This window comes from Oncorhynchus tshawytscha, linkage group LG33, assembly GCF_018296145.1.
Source record: "Oncorhynchus tshawytscha isolate Ot180627B linkage group LG33, Otsh_v2.0, whole genome shotgun sequence".
Taxonomy (NCBI): domain Eukaryota; kingdom Metazoa; phylum Chordata; class Actinopteri; order Salmoniformes; family Salmonidae; genus Oncorhynchus; species Oncorhynchus tshawytscha.
In genome coordinates this window covers 2842852-2864843 of record NC_056461.1, presented here as the reverse complement: position 1 = coordinate 2864843, position 21992 = coordinate 2842852, and the positions used below count along the sequence as shown (strand labels likewise).

General features: G+C 41.3%; 1 protein-coding gene across 6 annotated transcripts in view; it reads right to left on the bottom strand.

Annotated features, from left to right (window-relative positions):
* Positions 1–2071: 2071 nt before the first annotated feature.
* Positions 2072–21992, bottom strand: part of LOC112230752 (protein FAM102A) — a 56029-nt gene continuing 36108 nt past the window's right edge. Inside the window, exons 3-13 of one of the 6 annotated variants that reach the window (XR_006080684.1) lie at positions 16834–16954; positions 15358–15387; positions 8004–8120; positions 7565–7611; positions 7121–7293; positions 6787–6894; positions 5991–6219; positions 5433–5557; positions 4944–5013; positions 4335–4823; positions 2072–4238 (exon numbers count right to left, since the gene is read on the bottom strand). Coding sequence is in view for 2 of the 6 variants with exons in the window: in XM_024397018.2 (XP_024252786.1) it covers positions 4778–4823; positions 4944–5013; positions 5433–5557; positions 5991–6219; positions 6787–6894; positions 7121–7293; positions 7565–7611; positions 8004–8120; positions 15358–15387; positions 16834–16954 (1066 nt within the window). In the remaining 4 variants the exon portion in view is untranslated. Of the gene's footprint in view, positions 4824–4943; positions 5014–5294; positions 5558–5990; positions 6220–6786; positions 6895–7120; positions 7294–7564; positions 7612–8003; positions 8121–8270; positions 8676–15357; positions 15388–16833; positions 16955–21992 lie in introns of those variants that run through there. The other 5 variants (XR_006080685.1, XR_006080683.1, XM_024397018.2 and 2 more) reach the window with 5 other exon arrangements.

Here is a 21992-nt window from a genome sequence, read left to right as displayed (position 1 = left end):
ACAATACAAGGAATATACAACAAGCCCTCTTGTACACATAAAATCAGTAGCAGGAGAATCAGAAACAATCAATTATTTTAACTCTAGAGAAGACCAAAACAAAATTGTATACTAGATTTTTTAGTGTTACAAAGAAGAGCACAGGTTTTCCCATACATCTCTGCTGCATACAAAAAGTAAACCAGCCAGCTGGTTTGGAAATACAAACAACTAAAATATGAATTAATTGTTTGACAATAGAACTATTATCAGTTTATCATTAATACAAATTATCATTATACCACCTCAGAGACAGTGTAATGTAATGAGAGGCAGAGTGAAAGAAAGATAGTAGTTTTGTTGTAAAAGCCCCTGTTAAAATACACAGATTCAGTGTCTTACTTACAAAGGGGCAAAAAAGTATTGTCAGCCACCAATTGTGCAAGTTCTCCCACTTAAAAAGATGAGAGAGGCCTGTAATTTTCATCATAGGCACACTTCAACTATGACAGACAAAATGAGAAAAAAAATCCAGAAATCACATTGTAGGATTTTTAATTAATGTATTTGATGATTTAATTATGGTGGAAAATAAGTATTTGGTCAATAACAAAAGTTTATCTCAATACTTTGTTATATTCCCTTTGTTGGCAATGACAGAGATCAAACGTTTTCTGTAAGTCTTCACAAGGTTTTCTTTCACACACTGTTGCTGGTATTTTGGCCCATTCCTCCATGCAGATCTCCTCTAGAGCAGTGATGTTTTGGGGCTGTTGCTGGGCAACATGGACTTTCAACTCCCTCCAAAGATTTTCTATGGGGTTGAGATCTGGAGACTGGCTAGGCCACTCCAGGACCTTGAAATGCTTCTTACGAAGCCACTCCTTCGTTGCCCGGGCGGTGTGTTTGGGATCATTGTCATGCTGAAAGACCCAGCCACGTTTCATCTTCAATGCCCTTGCTGATGGAAGGAGGTTTTCACTCAAAATCTCACGATACATGGCCCTATTCATTCTTTACTTTACACGGATCAGTCGTCCTGGTCCCTTTGCAGAAAAACAGCCCCAAAGCATGTTTCCACCCCCATGCTTCACAGTAGGTATGGTGTTCTTTGGATGCAACTCAGCATTCTTTGTCCTCCAAACACGACGAGTTGAGTTTTTACCAAAAAGTTCTATTTTGGTTTCATCTGACCATATGACATTCTCACAATCTTCTTCTGGATCATCCAAATGCTCTCTAGCAAACTTCAGACGGGCCTGGACATGTACTGGCTTAAGCAGGGGGACACGTCTGGCACTGCAGGATTTGAGTCCCTGGCGGCGTAGTGTGTTACTGATGGTAGGCTTTGTTACTTTGGTCCCAGCTCTCTGCAGGTCATTCACTAGGTCCCCCCGTGTGGTTCTGGGATTTTTGCTCACCGTTCTTGTGATCATTTTGACCCCATGGGGTGAGATCTTGCGTGGAGCCCCAGATCGAGGGAGATTATCAGTGGTCTTGTATGTCTTCCATTTCCTAATAATTGCTCCCACAGTTGATTTCTTCAAACCAAGCTGCTTACCTATTGCAGATTCAGTCTTCCCAACCTGGTGCAGGTCTACAATTTTGTTTCTGGTGTCCTTTGACAGCTCTTTGGTCTTGGCCATAGTGGAGTTTGGAGTGTGACTGTTTGAGGTTGTGGACAGTTGTCTTTTATACTGATAACAAGTTCAAACAGGTGCCATTAATACAGGTAACGAGTGGAGGACAGAGGAGCCTCTTAAAGAAGAAGTTACAGGTCTGTGAGAGCCAGAAATCTTGCTTGTTTGTAGGTGACCAAATACTTGTTTTCCACCATAATTTGCAAATAAATTCATTAAAAATCTTACAATGTGATTTTCTCGATTTTTTTCCTTCTCATTTAGTCTGTCACAGTTGAAGTGTACCTATGATGAAAATTACAGGCCTCTCTCATCTTTTTAAGTGGGAGAACTTGCACAATTGGTGGCTGAATAAATACTTTTTTTGCCCCACTGTATATCAAGTTAATGAAATAGAGGTGAATGGTCCACATCAATGTGACACATTAAAATAAAGCTAAGAAGAATGTCTGTGTCGTTAACATTTTCCCATGCATGTTTATTCATGTCAGAGGAGTTTTAGCTTATGCATTTAATGTTTCCTTTTTTCAAGAGTACAACAGCAACATCTACAATGTCAATTATGCACATTGGAGAGTGAAACAAAAACAAAAGCACATTGCAACGGCACAAAAATACAAATGTTATTTTTCAAGGGCCAGGATTTTGGACATTTTCTCTCTATGCCTCTGAATGTCAAATCTCAGTACGCTATGAATGTCTGGTGTGGTGTAAATAAAACATCCTTGTTAGGAAGACACAGTATGTAGAGGCTAAATGTGGGTAGATAAAAGCCCATTGTCACTTTTTCCTTTGAAAGACATTTTAATTAAGCAGACTAAGGGCGAAAAGACAGGCTATGCATTAGGTCTGTATTCCTGCTGAGTTGACTCAGATCAACTGAAAGGATACTCAGGGGTCAAGAACCGTAAGACAGGCTATGCATTAGGTCTGTATTCCTGCTGAGTTGACTCAGATCAACTGAAAAGATACTCAGGGGTATAGAACCGTAAGAAAGGCTATGCATTAGGTCTGTATTCCTGCTGAGTTGACTCAGATCAACTGAAAAGATACTCAGGGGTCAAGAACCGTAAGACAGGCGAGTGGCAAACTGTTCTGATTTCAGCACACATAAACAATTCGACTTGCACACGCACATTCGTTTGCAGCACAGACATACACACATGCACAAACATGCATGTGCAGACAGACACACACACGCACACACGGACATACACACGCACAATATGCAGACGTACACACACAAACTCCCACATTTTCGTTCCCTCTCCCTCCCTCACAAAGACGTACGCAGGCACACAGGCACAAACACGCATACAAAAGGACATTGTCATTTGGGGATGAGGGTGGAGCTTCTTCTGAAAACCCTCCGTTGTTAAGCCAGTGCACACCAGGTGCATTGTGCCACATGGGGCAGCTGCATGAGACTGACTCATTGGCTCTGATTGGCTCTGACTACACCATACCTACAATGCAATGTTCTTCAAACACATTCAAGATCCGGGGACAACAGAAATGAAATGACATTTCCCCCCAGGAAATAGAATAGCTTGGTCATTTTGGAGAAGATGACCAGATACTGTCAGTTGTATCATTACAGCCCTTATTCACTTGTAAGTTGATTTTGCTTGATAACGAGTCAACATCTCGGGTGATATTGCGACTTAAGTGGAACGGCAACAGTTGGACAGCTCATGTGGCCAAGGCCAGATAGAAAGTACCTCACAAAGAAGGACTATGATGTTAGCTGGCTAACTTTAGTACCCCACTTCAGTAACTTAACAACATATTATGGGCCCCAATTCAATCAAGTAATCAGTAACCAGGTTTAAAAAACAATACTCTTCCCTTGCAGTGAGAAAGCAAGTTTGAAATAATATGCGGTCGAGTTTCCTTTTGCATCACATTGTAAACATTGGTTTGTTGAGAACAGCAATCCAAAAGGGGATGGGTGAAACCTGGTTACAGACTCAAATTAATTAGGTGTGACATACATGACAGGCCAGGGACAAAACAGTACAGGGTAACCCACCATCCATATATCCTGAGACAGACACATGACTAACAACAAAAATAGAGAAACCAAGAAAACCAAGAGTCTGATTTTCCTACTTTTACAGTATAGACACCAAGCCAGCTGGTGAACTTCAGGATAGTATTTTACTTTAAGGACGTAAAGCAGACTATGTAAAAGAGCCAAGGGAGGAGGACCAAGGGCGTAGACTAGACTCATCGATTACCAACCCTACCTGCATTTACTGAGAGTAATTGATGAATCACACATAGACAATGACAGTATGTACAGTTGCATATGGCCAGCCACATGTGCATACCTTTCTCTTTCTCAGGTCCGTATATAAATATTATCTATTGTCATATTACATATTTATATGCATATATTCTATAACTTTATAATTCTATCCCCTCATTTGAATTGATACACGAAAGGATACACATGGGGTAAACCATAACGTTCCAACTTGAGGCAGCCACATTTGGACTTTACACCTACGGCCCCCCAGACGAAAGCATCGATTTGAAAAGCTTTTCTACATTAATGGATTATTCATATGTCGCACCTCCCACCTACATCACCTTAAACATCACCTTAAACATCACCTCCCACCTACATCACCTTAAACATCTGCTTAAACATCACCTCCCACCTACATCACCTTAAACATCTGCTTAAACATCACCTCCCACCTACATCACCTTAAACATCACCTCCCACCTACATCACCTTAAACATCTGCTTAAACATCACCTCCCACCTACATCACCTTAAACATCACCTCCCACCTACATCACCTTAAACATCACCTTAAACATCACCTCCCACCTACATCTGCTTAAACATCTGCTCAAATGTCTGATTAAAGGGTTACATCTGTTGTCTAGTGGTGTTTGTTGAAGTGGTGTAGATCAAAAAGGCAGCCAGTCGTGTGTGCGCGCGCACACACACACACACACACACACACACACACACACACACACACACACACACACACACACACACACACACACACACACAAAACAGTTCAAAACAGTGGAGTTGTCTTCAGTGTCCCCCATGTACCCTTTTCCCACCAGCTGAGGGAATGAGTGAGATGGAGGGAGGGGGGGTAGAGTGATTTGACATCCATCAATCTTCATCGCTAGTGGCTCTCGATCACTACCGGCTCAAAGACACCAGCAATCACACTACAGCAAACACATAAGAAGAGAAAGGGGTTCATTTCTTTATTTTATTACCTTAACAAGTGATATGTTCTTGATCCTCATAACATACTGTACACAGATCATCTTGCATGCACAAATCACCTGTTTCCCAGTTGTATCCCACTCAGGGCTGTAGTCCCATCTTTGCTGACAAACAGTCTGAGGTTGCTGTCTGTGTGTGGAAGCAGGAATGAAAGACAAGAAAGAGAGAGATGGCACACAGAGGGATAAAATAGTGAGAAGCACAACGTTATCACTGTGTGGTCATGCTCACTGTTGTCATTTTCTATTAGCTATTCCATCAACACAATTGGCCCAGAGTCGTCCGGGTTAGGGTTTGGCTGGGGTAGGCCATCATTGTAAATAAGAATTTGTTCTTAACTGGCTTGCCTAGTTAAATAAATGTAAAAACCAGTCTTCACCGTTCCATCATGGCTACTCTCCTCCACATACCTTCTTTATGGTTGTTGACATCAGCAACTAGTCTTCACCGTTCCATCATGGCTACTCTCCTCCACATACCTTCTTTATGGTTGTTGACATCAGCAACTAGTCTTCACCGTTCCCTCATGGCTACTCTCCTCCACATACCTTCTTTATGGTTGTTGACATCAGCAAAGTTCTGGCTCTGGATGATCTTGTCCACAATGTCGTCGGCATCGATGCGCGTGTCGTCCACCCAGGTGGGGTGGCTTTCCACAGAGTCCTTCTTCCTCCTGGCAGGTCACATGACATGGTTACCCAACAACACCTGATCGAGGCTCTCTCAGTCATCAGTGATTGTGGTGCAGTTAACCAGTAACACCTGAGCAAGGCTATTACTGTCAAATACTTTTTAGGTCGTAGTCGTCTCATTATATGACATGTCAATTACTGTTCTTTGACGCGCATCTATTTGACACGGTACGCCGAAACAGGGTTCGATACTGTGAAAAGTAACCAGCAACCCAGCAACAGATTGGATATTTGGGAATAAATGTAATGACCTCGAAAAATATAAATGTGTGTCTGTGTGTTTGTGTGTTTGTATGTGTGGTGTGCATTTGTGTCTGTGTCTGTCTATGTGTGTTTGTATGTGTGGTGTGCGTTTGTATGTGTGGTGTGTGTTTGTGTCTGTGTCTGTCTATGTGTGCGTGTGCTGTGGCTTGCCTGGAGGGTCTATTGGAGAGCAGGACAGGCCGTAGGGGCCGTATGGGTCTCTCAGGCTTGGTGCCTGGCTCTCCTGGTGTCTGGGGGTCTGCTGCGAGGGGATGGGCGAAGACGTGGGGGGTCTGGGTAGGGGTGCCCAGGCTCCCGGAGGTACTGCTGCTGGTTGAGGCATTGCGGCGGTGGGTGAGGTCTGTCAAGCTGGAGGAGCGAGAGTGTTCCGTGCTGTAGCCTGGGAGAGAAGGGGAGGGCATACAAGTATATTAGACCCCCAGACACACACTGTGCATGCACATACAGCATACACACACAGGATTGTCATATAACCCTATGACAGGTATTATTTATCCATCATTCTCCTCCCCAGTCATGAAATCAAGGAGTCTTTTAGATCAACTCAATCAAACCATATTGAGTTAGTCCAAGGCTAAGATGAACACCCTGACTTACATTTTTACATTTAGCAGACGCTCTTATCCAAAGTGACTTACAATTTGTGCATTCATCTTGTGAAAGCTGGGCGAGAGAACCACATATCACAGTCGTAGCAAGTACATTTTCCCTCAATAAAGTAGCTATAAAGAAAGTCAGTGCATTTGGGGGGGGGGGACTTGAGTAGCTATGGCCCTGTGGCAACATGCTCCAGGGCAGAAATTCCCCTTGGTACAGATCTAGGATCAGCTTCCCCTCCACCAATCCTAACCTTAACCATTAGTGGGGAAAATGACAATCTGATCCAAGATCAGAGCCTAGGGGCCACTTCACCCTACTCCTGTCAACCTTAAAGAAGTTAACTGACCTGACATCTTGCTCTGCTGGCTGGCGTAGCTGGAGTTACGGGAGAGTCCTGTGTGAAACACTTCATCTGGGCTGGACAGGTTCTGTTCCAACTGCTCCCTAGGTAGACCTGGAGCCACAACACAACACACAAGATGATGTTAGCTTCTGTGGCATGAAATTCAACAAATGGTGTTCCACATGGACAACAGGAGAGTCAACTTATTTAAAAATACACAAAGGATTAAATAGATAATACAAAGATAATAAATTAAAGTGAAAATCTGCATTGGGTATATATGTTTTTGTTTGAACTGCAGATTGCCCCTTCAATCAGATGTGATTCACTGTCGTACCAGAGTTGAGAGGAGCTGAGGGGAGTCTGGGTTTGAGGGGCCGTCCTGATGATGTCGTGGTGACGCCCCCTGGGGGAGGGTTATAGTTGGCATCGGTGCCCTCGCCCTTACAGTCCAGCTGCAGGGAGGGGTCCTGGCCCGGGATAGAGACGGACTTGGCCGTGCTGGGGGGCCTACAGGATCAAAGGTCAAATAAAAATAAACCATTCAATCATTTCGTAGTTGTATTATGAAGTTATCATAGTAAGCACTAAATACACATATTAATTGTATCATATTTTATATCATTTTAACCAAGAGCCCCAAAAGACAGAAAAGACAATGAATGAGGAAAACTCTTTGGGATGAGAGTGAAAGGAGGAAATCCTGACTATACAGAATCTGAGGTGACTTATTTTATGATATCAATTTTGGCCAAAAGGTGGCGCCAGAGGTCCAACTCACGTTTTAAAGCAGGGATCCCCTGACAAAAGGGTGATTCCAATAGTAACCTAGAAAAAAGACAACAATATTATAATTATTATCATACATCATCTTTATTGATATTATTGTAAAATGTTACAACAGAACACTTTAACTAGTGTTTTTTCCCCCCTCATTGCATTCAAAACTACAGCACGTATGTATGGTAGCTAAAAACGGTCAGGTTAAAAATAAGCCAAAAGAGTGGCCCCTGGCAAGATCAGTCTATTCATCCATTTACTGTGCAAATAACTGTCCACTCTAAATGCCTAGTGGGAAAGCTGACCGTTCATTCAACCTGAACACTTCCTGAACAAATCTCAGCATGGCCTTGATCTCTCTGTGCAGAGTGCAGAGGACATGTCTTTGCACATGGGGCTTCGATGAGCTCATCTGAACGTGTGTGTGTGTGTGTGGTTACCTTGAGAATGGAGTTATCCTGTCGAGTGTTCTTGGTATCGTAGCCCTCGAGAATACAGCAGTGCACGGTGGAGCCTGAGCCAGCAAACTCGGCCATGTTGAGGTCAGCAAAGCCCAGCTGCAGGGAGGGTGAAAGAGAGAGAGAAACAGAGAGAGAGAGAGAGAGAGAGAAAGGGAGAAGAGAGAGGGAAGAAAGAGAGATGATGATGATAACAAATTGCGTATAGAAAATCTGTTATCAGAATAGAATGTCAATTCTCTGGTATACCTGTACTCATGTGGTTACCAACTATCCATTAAATACACCTGCCCCCATTGTAATAAGGCTTTCCCTTGCTATTGCTGTACTTAGGCATGCTTCCTTTCAGTGTGAGATGGGTGGTTTCAAACCCGCTCCCCAATGAGACTGGCGCATACACACATCATGCATTTTGTATAAGCATGACGTATATTCTCGCTTTCAGCATGCCATTCCAGTATTTTTACTCTACTGGGTGGGAGGTGAGCGAGGGGCTAACACACACCACCCCCCCAAAGAGCCGTTACATAACTATCCATGTGAGGATGGCGAGGTCACCCAACCGTGAAGCCTCACTCGATTAGGGACAACTAGTGCTCCCTCACCTCCTTCTCTCAGTCTCCTCTCTTCTTCCCTTTTTCTCTCTGTCCCCTTATCTCCCTATTCTCTCTCTCCTTCTTCTATCCATTTAATCTCCCCTCTCTTTTCTCTCTGTCCCCTTATCTCCCTATTCTCTCTCCTTCTTCTATCCATTTAATCTCCCCTCTCTTTTCTCTCTGTCCCCTTATCTCCCTATTCTCTCTCTCCTTCTTCTATCCATTTAATCTCCCCTCTCTTTTCTCTCTGTCCCCTTATCTCCCTATTCTCTCTCTCCTTCTTCTATCCATTTAATCTCCCCCTCTCTTTTCTCTCTCAGCCTCCAGACAATCCGGAAGAACACAAATATGCCATAACATAATATGTGACCAGCCAGCAAAACCATTGCTGACAGGGTATGGTGCTGTTGTAGCGTTGGTTCAACTAGGAGGGAATTACAGCAGGATTTCAACAGCATACTTTACGTATAGAGGCTTAAGATTTTCCTGCTAGTTGTTGTCTTCGCTATTCCATATTGATTCGTTTATCATTCAGGAATCGACTCACTCAAATCTTAATCAATCTCAAAACTGATCCGGAGGTCTTTATAATAATGGTATATTGGCTTAAATGAATGTTCCACTCCAAAGATGATGTTCAGTGGAGAGATAGCCAATATACAAAACGACTAAGTCACTAAATGCAGCCCCAAACATTGTGACAACATTCACAACCACTACACAAACAAGCACAATCTTGGGTAAACATGACACTGACCTTTTTACTGTTTCCCTGACAACGTAGAGCCTTTGAAGTCATGTGACTACCTCCCTAGTGACAAGACTACGCAATTTGGCGTCATGGTTGCTTATGAGACCACATCAGACACCGAAACCATGATAGAAACTTCATTGTAGGTCCTCTTCTAGGCCTTAGTTTTATTGTATACAATATAACGCTCATCATGTCTATTAAAGAAACATATTTGGGTATAAAAAAATATGAATAAAAGTTGTTAGGTGTCATATCCTGACAGAAATAGTTATTAATGATATCTGTCATGCTTACGACAGTGTAAAGTTGTATTTATGACTAGCAAATACAGCAAATAAAGCCATCAGCTTCACTTTTTTCACTTTATTCAATGTCACCTAATTAATGGTCATTAGTCGGTAAGTGTGACTCACCACAGTTTAAGGACACGTATGGTGACCACAGGCGAAAGACCATGGGTAGATAATTAGCTTTCTAGCAGAAAGCAGCTTTAAAACTAGATTGGGACTAAATGCACTCAACACACTCATAATCTTGTCATAGCAATACAGTCGAGATGCCAAATTATTTGGTTGAAGTTCGACTGACTCATGGTCACCACCAGTAAAAGTACTGTATTCATTTTTTTCACATATGTTTTTTACACCCCCAGACTTTTGCCTTTGAGGGCTTTAATCAGCCAGTCTGGCCAGTCATCTAAACTGTGAGTCACATTAGAATCGACATATTATCCTACTGCTTTGACGTGGTCAGAAGACAAGGTTTCACAACCAATGTGCGGATCACAAACCTTTTCTCATTGGATCCACAATAGTTGTATGTATTGGAGCATTTTCATTCACAAACTGTTAGCTTAGTATCTTCGCACAGACACAGCCACTCCATCTCTGACACACATCTCTGGGCTGGAGTGCCATGAGTCTGAGTGACAAGCTAGACTACTGTTAGTTGGACAGACATTGTCCTGTACTACTGAGAGGAAGCAGGACTGGGCAAACACATCAGAACTTAGAGAACTAATAGTCCTTTTCCACAGTCATCTTCCTCTTGCCCTCTGTGTCAAACGCCTACAGACCCAGAGATGCCAAAGACCTCCTATACTCCCCTGCCACAGGCCCTGCGGCTAGTGAATTGCAGAGCAAGCTGACCGAGGGTATCATTATCTCTCTCTTTATCTCTAATCAAATCTAATTTTACTTGTCACATACACATGTTTAGGAGATGTTATTACGGGTGTAGCAAAATGCTTGTGTTTCTAGCTCCAACAGTGCAGTAGTATCTAACAATTCACAACAATACACACAACATAAAACCTTTCTTCTCTCTCTCTCTCTCTGCTAATTCAGAGGACATTCCGGTCCAGTGCCTTTTTCCCGGATGAACGGGATCAGCAAATATGGAGGAAACAAGGGGGACAGGGAAGCACAATCTCAATGATAACATCCACACAGACACAGGCAGGCAGAGACGCAGGCCAACACACACATCACACGCACACACACACACACAAGCATGCACACACACGCACACACACACACACACGCACACACACACACACACACACACACACACACACACACACACACACACACACACACACACACACACACACACACACACACACACACACACACACACACACACACACACACACACACACACACACACACATTTCCTTCTTTAATGGACAAGGGGAGGTCCATGTCCAAACACTTTCCTCTTAGATAAAGAAACTGGTGCCTTAAGGCCACCAGTCACATGCCTTTTCAATAATCAGCACTAGAATCACGATTGGCCTCTGCCCTGTCTCTTCCCAATATGAGTGCTTCCCAGTTCCCATGCACTGTCTTCAATGTCAAAAAAGACAATCCATTTTCCTACTAAACAGTGTGTGGCAATAGACTAAAGATGTTATAATATCTTAATGCAGTACTTCTTCTGAAGCACAAGTATAGACACTGTGAATAGGCTACCATATGTCAGTCATTTCTAGAAATCCGAAGGGCCTGTTGGTAATGGTGGCACTATCCACAGACTTAGTTACGGTTTTGACTGGATAGAATACAGCTTATTTAAAATGGACTTTTCATAGCAGGTTAGGGGAACTTACGCAGCAGGTTAGGAGAATAAAAGTAACAGGTAAGGAGAATTAGGTTAGGGTTAGCAAAAATACTATATTTTCCAACTTCAATTTGACATGCGCTGTATCCAATCCAGACATCACCCTTAGTTACCTGTGTTAATCACTGGCTGAGTTACTTGGTAGGTCACACCTACAAACTTAGGTCAGGGTCACCGAAGAGCTAAAAAGGTACTTCACACAGTTTACTGTCAACTAGTGGAAACCCTATAAACTATAAACACTATGGATGGAAAATAAGGCAGGGAAAAAGTAGTCCATGTCACTGTCCTATTTTCCCAACATCCCCAAAAGTCCCATCCTGTGTCAATGTTTTGTCACATGTATGTCATACTACAGTTAGTTGGCTTGAGCTATGGACCTAATTTACAATGACCTTTCTTTTACCACCGCGGTTTTACCGTTATAGAGGCTGTAAAATGTACTGTAAAACACTCTAACACACAAACACTGTTCCAGATATACTGTACAACTGGTGTGCCAACCAAACGGGCATCCACACAAACGTAGTGGAGCCTTCAATTTTGTGCAGATATGGGTTATTCATTTTAAAATAAATTCTAAATATAGTTGCTTTATTTATTGTCCTGTCATGATGGAACGGTTCCCAACCCTATACCCTAGACACTCACCTGAGCGAACCACACACTAAGGAGAAGTCCATGTTTGTTTTATAGTCCTACTGCAAGTAGCCGATACGCAGCCAAGACAGAAAGAGTAACACGGTCAGAGACCCACTAAAGCAGCACTGGCACCTCAACAGTCTGCGCCTGCCTGGCAGGGTCCAACAAAGCCAAAGCCCCCGGATGGGTGAGAATAATATGCAAGGAATTTATCAAAGCTGCTAATGAGAACCTTGATGATCAACAATGTCAAATGTTTTACTGAGTTACAGTTCCTATAAGGGAATGAGTCAATTGAAATAAATAAATCATATCAAATCACATTTTATTTGTCACATACACATGGTTAGCAGATGTTAATGTGAGTGTAGCGAAACGCTTGTGATTCTAGTTCCGACCGTGCAGTAATAACCAACGAGTAATCGAGTAATCTAACAATTCCAAAACAACTACCTTATACACACACAAGTGTAAAGGAATGAATAAGAATATGTACATAAAAATATATGGATGAGCAATGGCCGAACGGCATAGGCAAGATGTAGTATATGGTATAAGATACAGTATATACATATGAGATAAGTAATGTAGGGTATGGTAACATTATACACTGCTCAAAAAAATAAAGGGAACACTAAAATAACACATCCTAGATCTGAATGAATGAAATATTCTTATTAAATACTTTTTTCTTTACATACAGTGGGGCAAAAAAGTATTTAGTCAGCCACCAATTGTGCAAGTTCTCCCACTTAAAAAGATGAGAGAGAGGCCTGTAATTTTCATCATAGGTACACTTCAACTATGACAGACAAAGGGAGGGAAAAAAATCCAGAAAATCACATTGTAGGATTTTTAATGAATTTATTTGCAAATTATGGTGGAAAATAAGTATTAGTCATATCACAGTTTACCTACTTGCTTATGGCTTTGCCTACACCTAGCGAACTGTTTTTTAAAATTATATTTAACCCACCAGAAAAGACAGAACAAATATTACAACAACTATGATGGTTAAACTCAAATATACAAATGTATATATATATATAAATATATACATTTTTAATTCTAAATAAAATTGTATAATCTTTGTAAATTATAAATAAATAGGACTGGTGGAGTGCAGTGCAGCTAACAAAATGGAAATGACTGCTCTACTCAAATTACAACCAACTAATTGTGGCATTAGCACAAAAGAGAGGCAAGTGGACGGGGGAAAAGTAAGGACCTTGCCTGTCGAACCTGCATTAAATACCAAAATTGGTAAAAGAAAGTTGTGTCAAATAGAAAAGTATACCAGTTTCATTAAAGGACCAAAAAATGGACAGCTGTGCCATATAGATTACAAAATAGTTGGGAAGAGATTTTCAATGTACCAATTCCATGGGACATGGTTTATGAACTGATACACAAAATAATGCTGTATTCAAAACCTTTCAGTTTAAATTATTATACAGAATTCTTGCAATCAATAGAATATATATATATATATATATATGGGGATACGACCATCCCAGCATTGCAGATTTTGCTGTGAAGAGACAGAATCATTAGATAATTTGTTTTGGTACTGACCATATGTAGCTTGTTTTTGGTCGCAGGTTCAGGAATGGCTGAAGAATTGCAACATTTACCTGGAGCTAACTCTGCAAATAGCACTGCTGGGTCATTTAAAAAGTCATAGTCAATCGATCAATTATATAATAACGTTTATCATTAATTTACAATCTGTAGAAAATGTTTGTTAAACTTTTGTGAAGTTTTGTGAAACATCAGAGCAGTGTTGAAAAATATAATGCAAATATAAATAAAAAATACAGTGCCTTGCGAAAGTATTCGGCCCCCTTGAACTTTGCGACCTTTTGCCACATTTCAGGTGATCCTCACTGAACTTCTGGAGAGAGTTTGCTGCACTGAAAGTAAAGGGGTTGAATAATTTTGCACGTCCAATTTTTCAGTTTTTAATTTGTTAAAAAGGTTTGAAATATCCAATAAATGTCGTTCCACTTCATGATTGTGTCCCACTTGTTGTTGATTCTTCACAAAAAATACAGTTTTATATCTTTATGTTTGAAGCCTGAAATGTGGCAAAAGGTCGCAAAGTTCAAGGGGGCCGAATAATTTCGCAAAGCACTGTAGATAGATGGGAGGGGTTGAGTAGAGCTGAAGGGGGGGACTAAAAATAATAAGATAACTAATGTAAAATATACGGTGTCCGTAAAATATATATAAGTTCAGAACTTTTGTGAAACAGCACAGTTGAAAAATATATGTCAAATAAAAATCTAACTGGATGGTCTGGATGGTCTTCAGCGATATATGGGAGGGGTTGAGAGAGGGATTGGACTAAAAACCAAACAAGATAACCATTGTAAAATATACTGAGTCCATAAAATGTATACAGTATGTATAAACTGGAAGAAGAAGACTAAGCGTTGTTGTCCATTTGTTTACGCCAATTAGGGGAGGGGTGGTAGGGTTAGGGGAAAACCCAATCAAAAGCCTGGAACAAGTTTTAGAACACCTACTCGTTCAAGGGTTTTTCTTTATTTTACTATTTTCTACATTGTAGAATAATAGTGAAGACATCACTATGAAATAACACATATGGAATCATGTAGTAACCAAAAAAGTGTTAAACAAATCCAAATATATGTGGGAACTCCTTAAAGACTTTTGGAAAAGCATTCCAGGTGAAGCTGGTTGAGAGAATGCAAAGAGTGTGCAAAGCCGTCATCAATGCAAAGGGTGACTACTTTGAAGAATCTAAAATCTAAAATATATTTTCATTATTTTTTTTGTATTTAACCTTTGTTTAAGTATGTCAGTTAAGAACAAATTCTTATTTACAATGACGACCTACCAAAAGGCAAAAGGCCTGCGGGGACTGGGGCCTGGGATTAAAAAAATAAAAAATAAACTATATAAATTGCAAATTACATTATTCCATATGTGTTATTTCATAGTTTTGATATCTTCAATATTATTCTACAATGTAGAAAATAGTAAAATATTTTTAAAAACCATGGAATTAGTAGGTGTGTCAACCTGACTGGTACCGTATATTTACAAAAAATATATAGGGGGTATTGGAAATTATGTAGACAATAACATTGATGGAAGCCACAATCTATCAGTAATGTGAAAGCTGATCTACCCGCTAAAGAAAAAGTAGTGGAGGTGTGCTGAAAAATGAGATGGCAACATTTTTCTGTTTTCATACCTTTGTAAACGTCTTTCCTCCTTTAAGCTCCTGCAATGACAAGAAGAAGCAGATTAAACACCTGAAGCACAAACTCATGTGTGCTGCCAACACTTTCAGAAGAAACACACTTTCTTTCCTTCTATAGTCTATTCTACAGCATATTATATTAAGTGGCTAGGATTCATATTTCAAGTGCATTCAAACACTAGGAGACTAAACAAATTAAAGGAAGGAACCACTTGAAAAGTTTGATTATAAACAATCGTGTTAATCTTTTCATTCTGAATAATCTTACAGAATGTGGTTTTAACAGTGGGCACTTGTATGCTACACTAGAAGAAAAGGTGCCTTATAAAACCACAAAGTGTATAGCTGAGACGTTAACACCAGTTTACATGCATTACATTATAGTGTCCCCACTCCCTACAGATGAACTGATCTGAGTTCTGAGGACTCCATGTCATAGTAGCAGATACTGAGCTGTGTGATTCTAGCCACACTCTGATCTCCAATCAGTCATTACTGATACAATAAAGGTAGAGTCACTTTTCTCAATCCTCATATTTGCTGATACCATGGTAACACCATAGGGAGGAGTACAGTACAGTAGATCCCGTGTAGCTCAGTTGGTAGAGAAAGGCACTTGCAACACCAGGGTTGTGGGTTTGATTCGCCAGGGTTGTGGGTTTGATTCGCCAGGGCTTGTGGGTTTGATTCGCCAGGGCTTGTGGGTTTGATTCGCCAGGGCTTGTGGGTTTGATTCGCCAGGGTTGTGGGTTTGATTCGCCAGGGTTGTGGGTTTGATTCGCCAGGGTTGTGGGTTTGATTCGCCAGGGTTGTGGGTTTGATTCGCCAGGGTTGTGGGTTTGATTCGCCAGGGCTTGTGGGTTTGATTCGCCAGGGTTGTGGGTTTGATTCGCCAGGGTTGTGGGTTTGGGGGACCAGTACAAAAAAAGTATGAAAATGTCTGCACTCACTACTGTAAGTCACTCTGGATAAGAGCGTCTGCTAAATGAGTCAAATGTACTGTAACTAGCATTGTTGCTAATAAGAGCCTAAAGTAAACAACAAAACATATAAAAGGGTCCATAGAACTTCTACGCTGACTGCAAAAAATACATTGAAAAACACCTGTCAAAGTTGATCTAGTGTTCAGTAGGTGTGTGAAAAGTCTGGGAACGTCTCATTTACATCAGAGTTGGAGATAAAAGTAAGGGAGAAGGCTTCCATTAACAAGGTATGCAAGTAAAAGATGCCCAAAATAAGTATAACATTTTAGAAAGACACTACAGCAGGGCAACATTTTCTCACTGCTGTTTTGTACTAGGAAAATATCTCCTCAATGTTGTCTACACGATACCATTATTTGGTATGGTAAAACACTAGACAATTGATAGTACCATTATTTGGCAGGTTAAAACACTACAGAATGGACAGTGCCATTATTTAGCAGGGTAAATTACTAGAGCAGGGGTTGATGGGAGATGTAGTTACCTTGCGTACAGAAACCCTGCAGATGCATCGGTCCAGGACTCCAGTGGTAGGATTGGCACTCATTTTACAGACGAAGGAGAACTTCTTTTTCCAACGAACACAGTTCTGCTGAACCTCCTCCCTATAAATAGACAGAAATCATCATCACGATCATCATCATCAATCATTATCCTCATTAGAGGTCGACCGATTATGATTTTTCACCGCGGATACCGCTACCGATTATTGGAGGACCATAAAAGCCGATACCGATTAATCGGCCGATTTTTTTCCTTCTTTTTTTGTTGTAATAATGACAATTACAACAATACTGAATGAACACTTATTTTAACTTAATATAATACATCAATAAAAATCAATTTAGCCTCAAGTAAGTAATGAAACTTCTTCAATTTGGTTTAAATAATGCAAAAACAAAGTGTTGGAAAAGAAAGTAAAAGTGCAATATATGCTATGTAAGAAAGCTAACGTTTCAGTTCCTTGCTCAGAACATGAGAACATGTGAAAGCTGGTGGTTCCTTTTAACATGAGTCTTCAATATTCCCAGGTAAGAAGTTTTAGGTTGTAGTTATTATCGGAATTATAGGACTATTTCCCTCTATACCATTTATATTTCATTAACCTTTGACTATTGGATGTTCTTATAGGCACTTTAGTATTGCCAGTGTAACAGTATAGCTTCCGTCCCTCTCCTCGCTCCTCCCTGGGCTCAAACCAGCAACACAACGACAATTAGCGCGCGCTAACTAGCCAGCCATTTCACTTCGGTTACACCAACCTCATCTTGGGAGTTGATAGGCTTGAAGTCATAAACAGCGCAATGCTTGACGCACAATGAAGAGCTGCTGGCAAAACACACGAAAGTGCTGTTTGATTGAATGTTTACGTGCCTGCTTCTGCCTACCATCGCTCAGTCAGATACTTAGATACTTCTATGCTCAGTCAGATTATATGCAACGCAGGACACGCTAGATAATATCTAGTAATATCATCAACCATGTGTAGTTAACTAGTGATTATGATTGATTGTTTTTTATAAGATAAGTTTAATGCTAGCTAGCAACTTACCTTGGCTTGCTGCATTCGCGTAACAGGCAGCCTCCTTGTGGAATGCAATGAGAGAGAGGCAGGTCGTTATTGCGTTGGACTAGTTAACTGTAAGGTTGCAAGATTGGATCCCCCGAGCTGACAAGGTTGAAAATCTGTCGTTCTGCCCCTGAACAAGGCAGTTAACCCACCGTTCCTAGGCTGTCATTGAACATAAGAATGTGTTCTTAACTGACTTGCCTTGATAAATAAAAAGGTATCAAAAATGTTAAAAATATCGATTACCGATTGTTATGAAAACCTGAAATCGGCCCTAATTAATCGGCCATTCCGATTAATCGGTCGACCTCTAATCCTCATACCATTATCATCGTCAATATTATCAGTTTCTCTAGCTCTTTTGGGCATCCCTCTGGCCAATGCTTATTGTACAGTACATAATCAAGAGCCAGGCTGAAAAGTACAGCAAATGAAAACCACCTGCTCTGATGTAGCACAGACAGAAGCGGTAACCCAGACACATCACAGGGGCTATAAAGCTGAAGCATCCATTTAGAAAGTTTTCTCACCACCAAATATTGTAGTTAAAGGGAGTCCAGTCGTGGGTAGTGGAAGAGGATGGAACTAGGTGAAACTGGGCCGACATTCTGCTAATGTCTCATCGGTGAAACATCTGATCTCAATACATTTTTCTGCTCCCAAAACTAGAATCTGTTACAAACACAGTGCACAAAGTTTTATAGACTTGATACTTTGCCAGTTTTTTAAAATTGCGTTGTTTAGAAGAGGTGCAAGGTCGAATTGAGTTTGTGCACACGCGCACTTCACAGAGGTGGCGTTCCCTGACGGAAATATGCAAATACATGTTATAAAGCGCCAATAGGATCTCACTAGCTCGTGCTTGGCTTTTCCCACCTCCTTGCTTGTTCTGCCTACAAAGCTTCATTTGCTAACACTGTAAATGACACAGATGATCTATCTTGGGTTAGTTATAAATATCTTCGGTAATAAAGGGACTATTACACACATCAGATACATTACACTGCCAAAGACAGAGTTCTACTGCTTGGAAAGACCCTTACTTTCAATGCTCAATGCTACTACACTGCCACCAATGACTAACTAGAGACTGAAAACAAAAGTCAGATAGTAAGTGTGTGTGTGTGTGTGTGTGTGTGTGTGTGTGTGTGTGTGTGTGTGTGTGTGTGTGTGTGTGTGTGTGTGTGTGTGTGTGTGTGTGTGGGTGGGTGTCTGTGTGTGTGTGTGCGTGCATGCTTGGTGCATAGGTATGAAGTTACTTTCTGTATATGATTCCTCTTTTCGATGCCAAACCCACCACTGGTGTGTGTGGCCAAAGAGCTCTATTATCATGTCATCCAACAAATGTAAATTCCTGGAGTTTGCTAAATGGCATTGGCACTTAGATTGGAACTGATTTGTTAATAGCAGCTGGTGTGTGATGTCTAATATTAAAGAAGTTTAGACGAGCTAAATGCCTTTTATGCTTTGAGGCAAGCAACACAGAAGCATGCAAGTTGTTCAGGACGACTGTGTGATAATGCTCTCGGTAGCCGATGTGAGGAACACCTTTAAACAGGTCAACGTTCACAAAGCCGCGGGGCCAGATGGATTACCAGGACGTGTATTCAAAGCATGTGCGAACCGACTGGCAAGTGTCTTCACTGACATTTTCAACCTCTCCCTGACTGAGTCTGTAATATAAACATGTTTCAAGCAGACAACCATAGTCCCTGTGCCCAAAGAAGCAAAGGTAACCTGCCTAAATTATTACCGCCCTGTAGCACTCACATTGGTAGCCATGAAGTGCTTTGAAAGGCTGGTCATGGCTCACATCAACAGCATCCTCCCAGATACCCTAGACCTACTCCAATTTGCATACCGTCCCAACAGATCCACAGATGACGCAAACTCAATCACACTCCACACTGCCCTTTCCCACCTGGACAAAAGGAACACCTATGTGAGAATGCTGTTCATTGAGTACAGCTCAGCATTCAACACCATAGGGCACACGAAGCTCATCACTAAGCTAAGGACCCTGGGACTAAACACCTCCCTCTGCAACTGGATCCTGGACTGGCAGTGTGGTGCCAGGTCAATAACCTCTCCCTCAATGTGAGCAAGACAAAGGAGCTTATCGTGGACTACAGGAAAATGCGAGCCGAACAGTGTTGATGGTGTTGTATTTGTTTTTCTGTACGTCCGAGTACAACCAACTATGGTCCACATACAGTACCAGTCAAAAGACACCTACTCATTCAAGGGTTTTTCTTTATTGTTACTATTTTCTACAATAACAGTGAAGACATCTAAACTATGAAATAACACATGGAATCATGTAGTAACCAATTTGTTTTTAAACAAATCAAAATATATTATTCTAAGTAGCCACCCTTTTCCTTGATGCCAGCTTTGTACACTCTTGGCATTCTCTCAACCAGCTTCATGAAGTAGTCACCTGGAATGCATTTCAATTAACAGGTGTGCCCTGTTAAAAGTTAACATCAACGTGGCTGTGGTGGACCGGGTCGAGAGTTTCAAGTTCCTTGGTGTCCACATCATCAACAATCTATCATGGTCCAAACACACCAAGACCGTCGTTATGAGTGCACAACAAAACCTTTTCCCCCTCAGGAGACTGAAATATTTGGTATGGGTCCCCAGATCCTCAAAAGGTTCTACAGCTGCACTATCGAGAGCATCTGATCGGTTGCATCACCGCCTAGTATGGCAACTGCTCGGCATCTGACCGTAAGGCGCTACAGAGGGTAGTGCGTATGGCCCAGTACAACAAGCTTCCTGCCATCCAGGACCTATACAATAGGCGGTGTCAGAGGAAAGCCCATAAAATTGTCAGAGACTCTTGTCACCCAAGTCATAAATTGTTTTCTCTGCTACCGTAAGGCAAGTGGTACTGGAGCGCCAAGTCTAGGACCAAAAGGCTCCCCCAAGCCATAAGACTGCTGAAGAATTAATAAAATGGCCACCAGACTATTACATTGACCCCCCCCATTTGTTTTGTACACTGCTGCTACTCGCTGCGTATTATCTATGGTTAGTCACTTCACCCCTACCTACATGTACAAATGACCTTTAACCTGTACCCCCGCCCACTGACTCGGTACCGGTGCCCCCTGTATATAGCCTTGTTATTGTGTTACTTTTTATGATTTTTTTACTTTAGTTTAACTCTACTTGAAATGCACTGTTGGTTAAGGGCTTATAAGTAAGCAATTCACAATAAGGTCTAAACATGTTGTATTCGGCGCATGTGACAAATAAAGTTTGATTTGATTTTGATTTGATGCTGTTGTCAGGTGACATGAAATTAGAACTCTTTGGCCACGCACACCAGTGGTGGGTTGGTCATCGAAAAGAGGCATCATATGCTGGGGAAAAAACATACCTACTATACAATATGGTGGTGGATCTTTGATGTTATGGAGCTATTTTGCTTCCACTGGTCCTGTGGCTCTGTTAACGTCAATGGCATCATGAACTTTATCCAGTAGGACGTTTTAGCCCAAAACCTGGTTGCCTCAGCCAGGAGGCTGAAACTTGGCTGCAATTGGATCTTCCAGCAAGACAAAAAACCCAAGCAGATGACCTCATGGCGCCATGACAACCATGGAACACACAGTAGTCATGAAAGACAGTAGTGAACGAAAGAAGGAGGAGAAGAAGACTATTTGGTACTACACAACCAAACTTGACAACAACGGGATGTCCATACAAAGGCCATACTTTCTTTTTGCTCACAGGCCACACTTTTTTTTAAAATCAGGAAATGTAAACTTTCACTACTCCACCTATGTCAGCAGAGTGCTACAAGTTCCCTGTTCATTTAAGTGAGATTTTTTAGTCAGAGAATCTTTCCCCTTTTGTTTGGTCTAGACTACAGGCAACGTGTCATCAATGTCTCTCTCTGTCTCGGTCTCACTGTCTTCCTCTCTTTCTCTTTCTTTTTCACTTCCTCCTTGAGCTATCCATGCCTTATAGTTTAACTCAGGAAAGGAAGAGTATAGGGGTTATAAGCCAACACACAACACTAGAAAGAGAGATAGCAGAATTACTGAGCCAAAATGTATTTT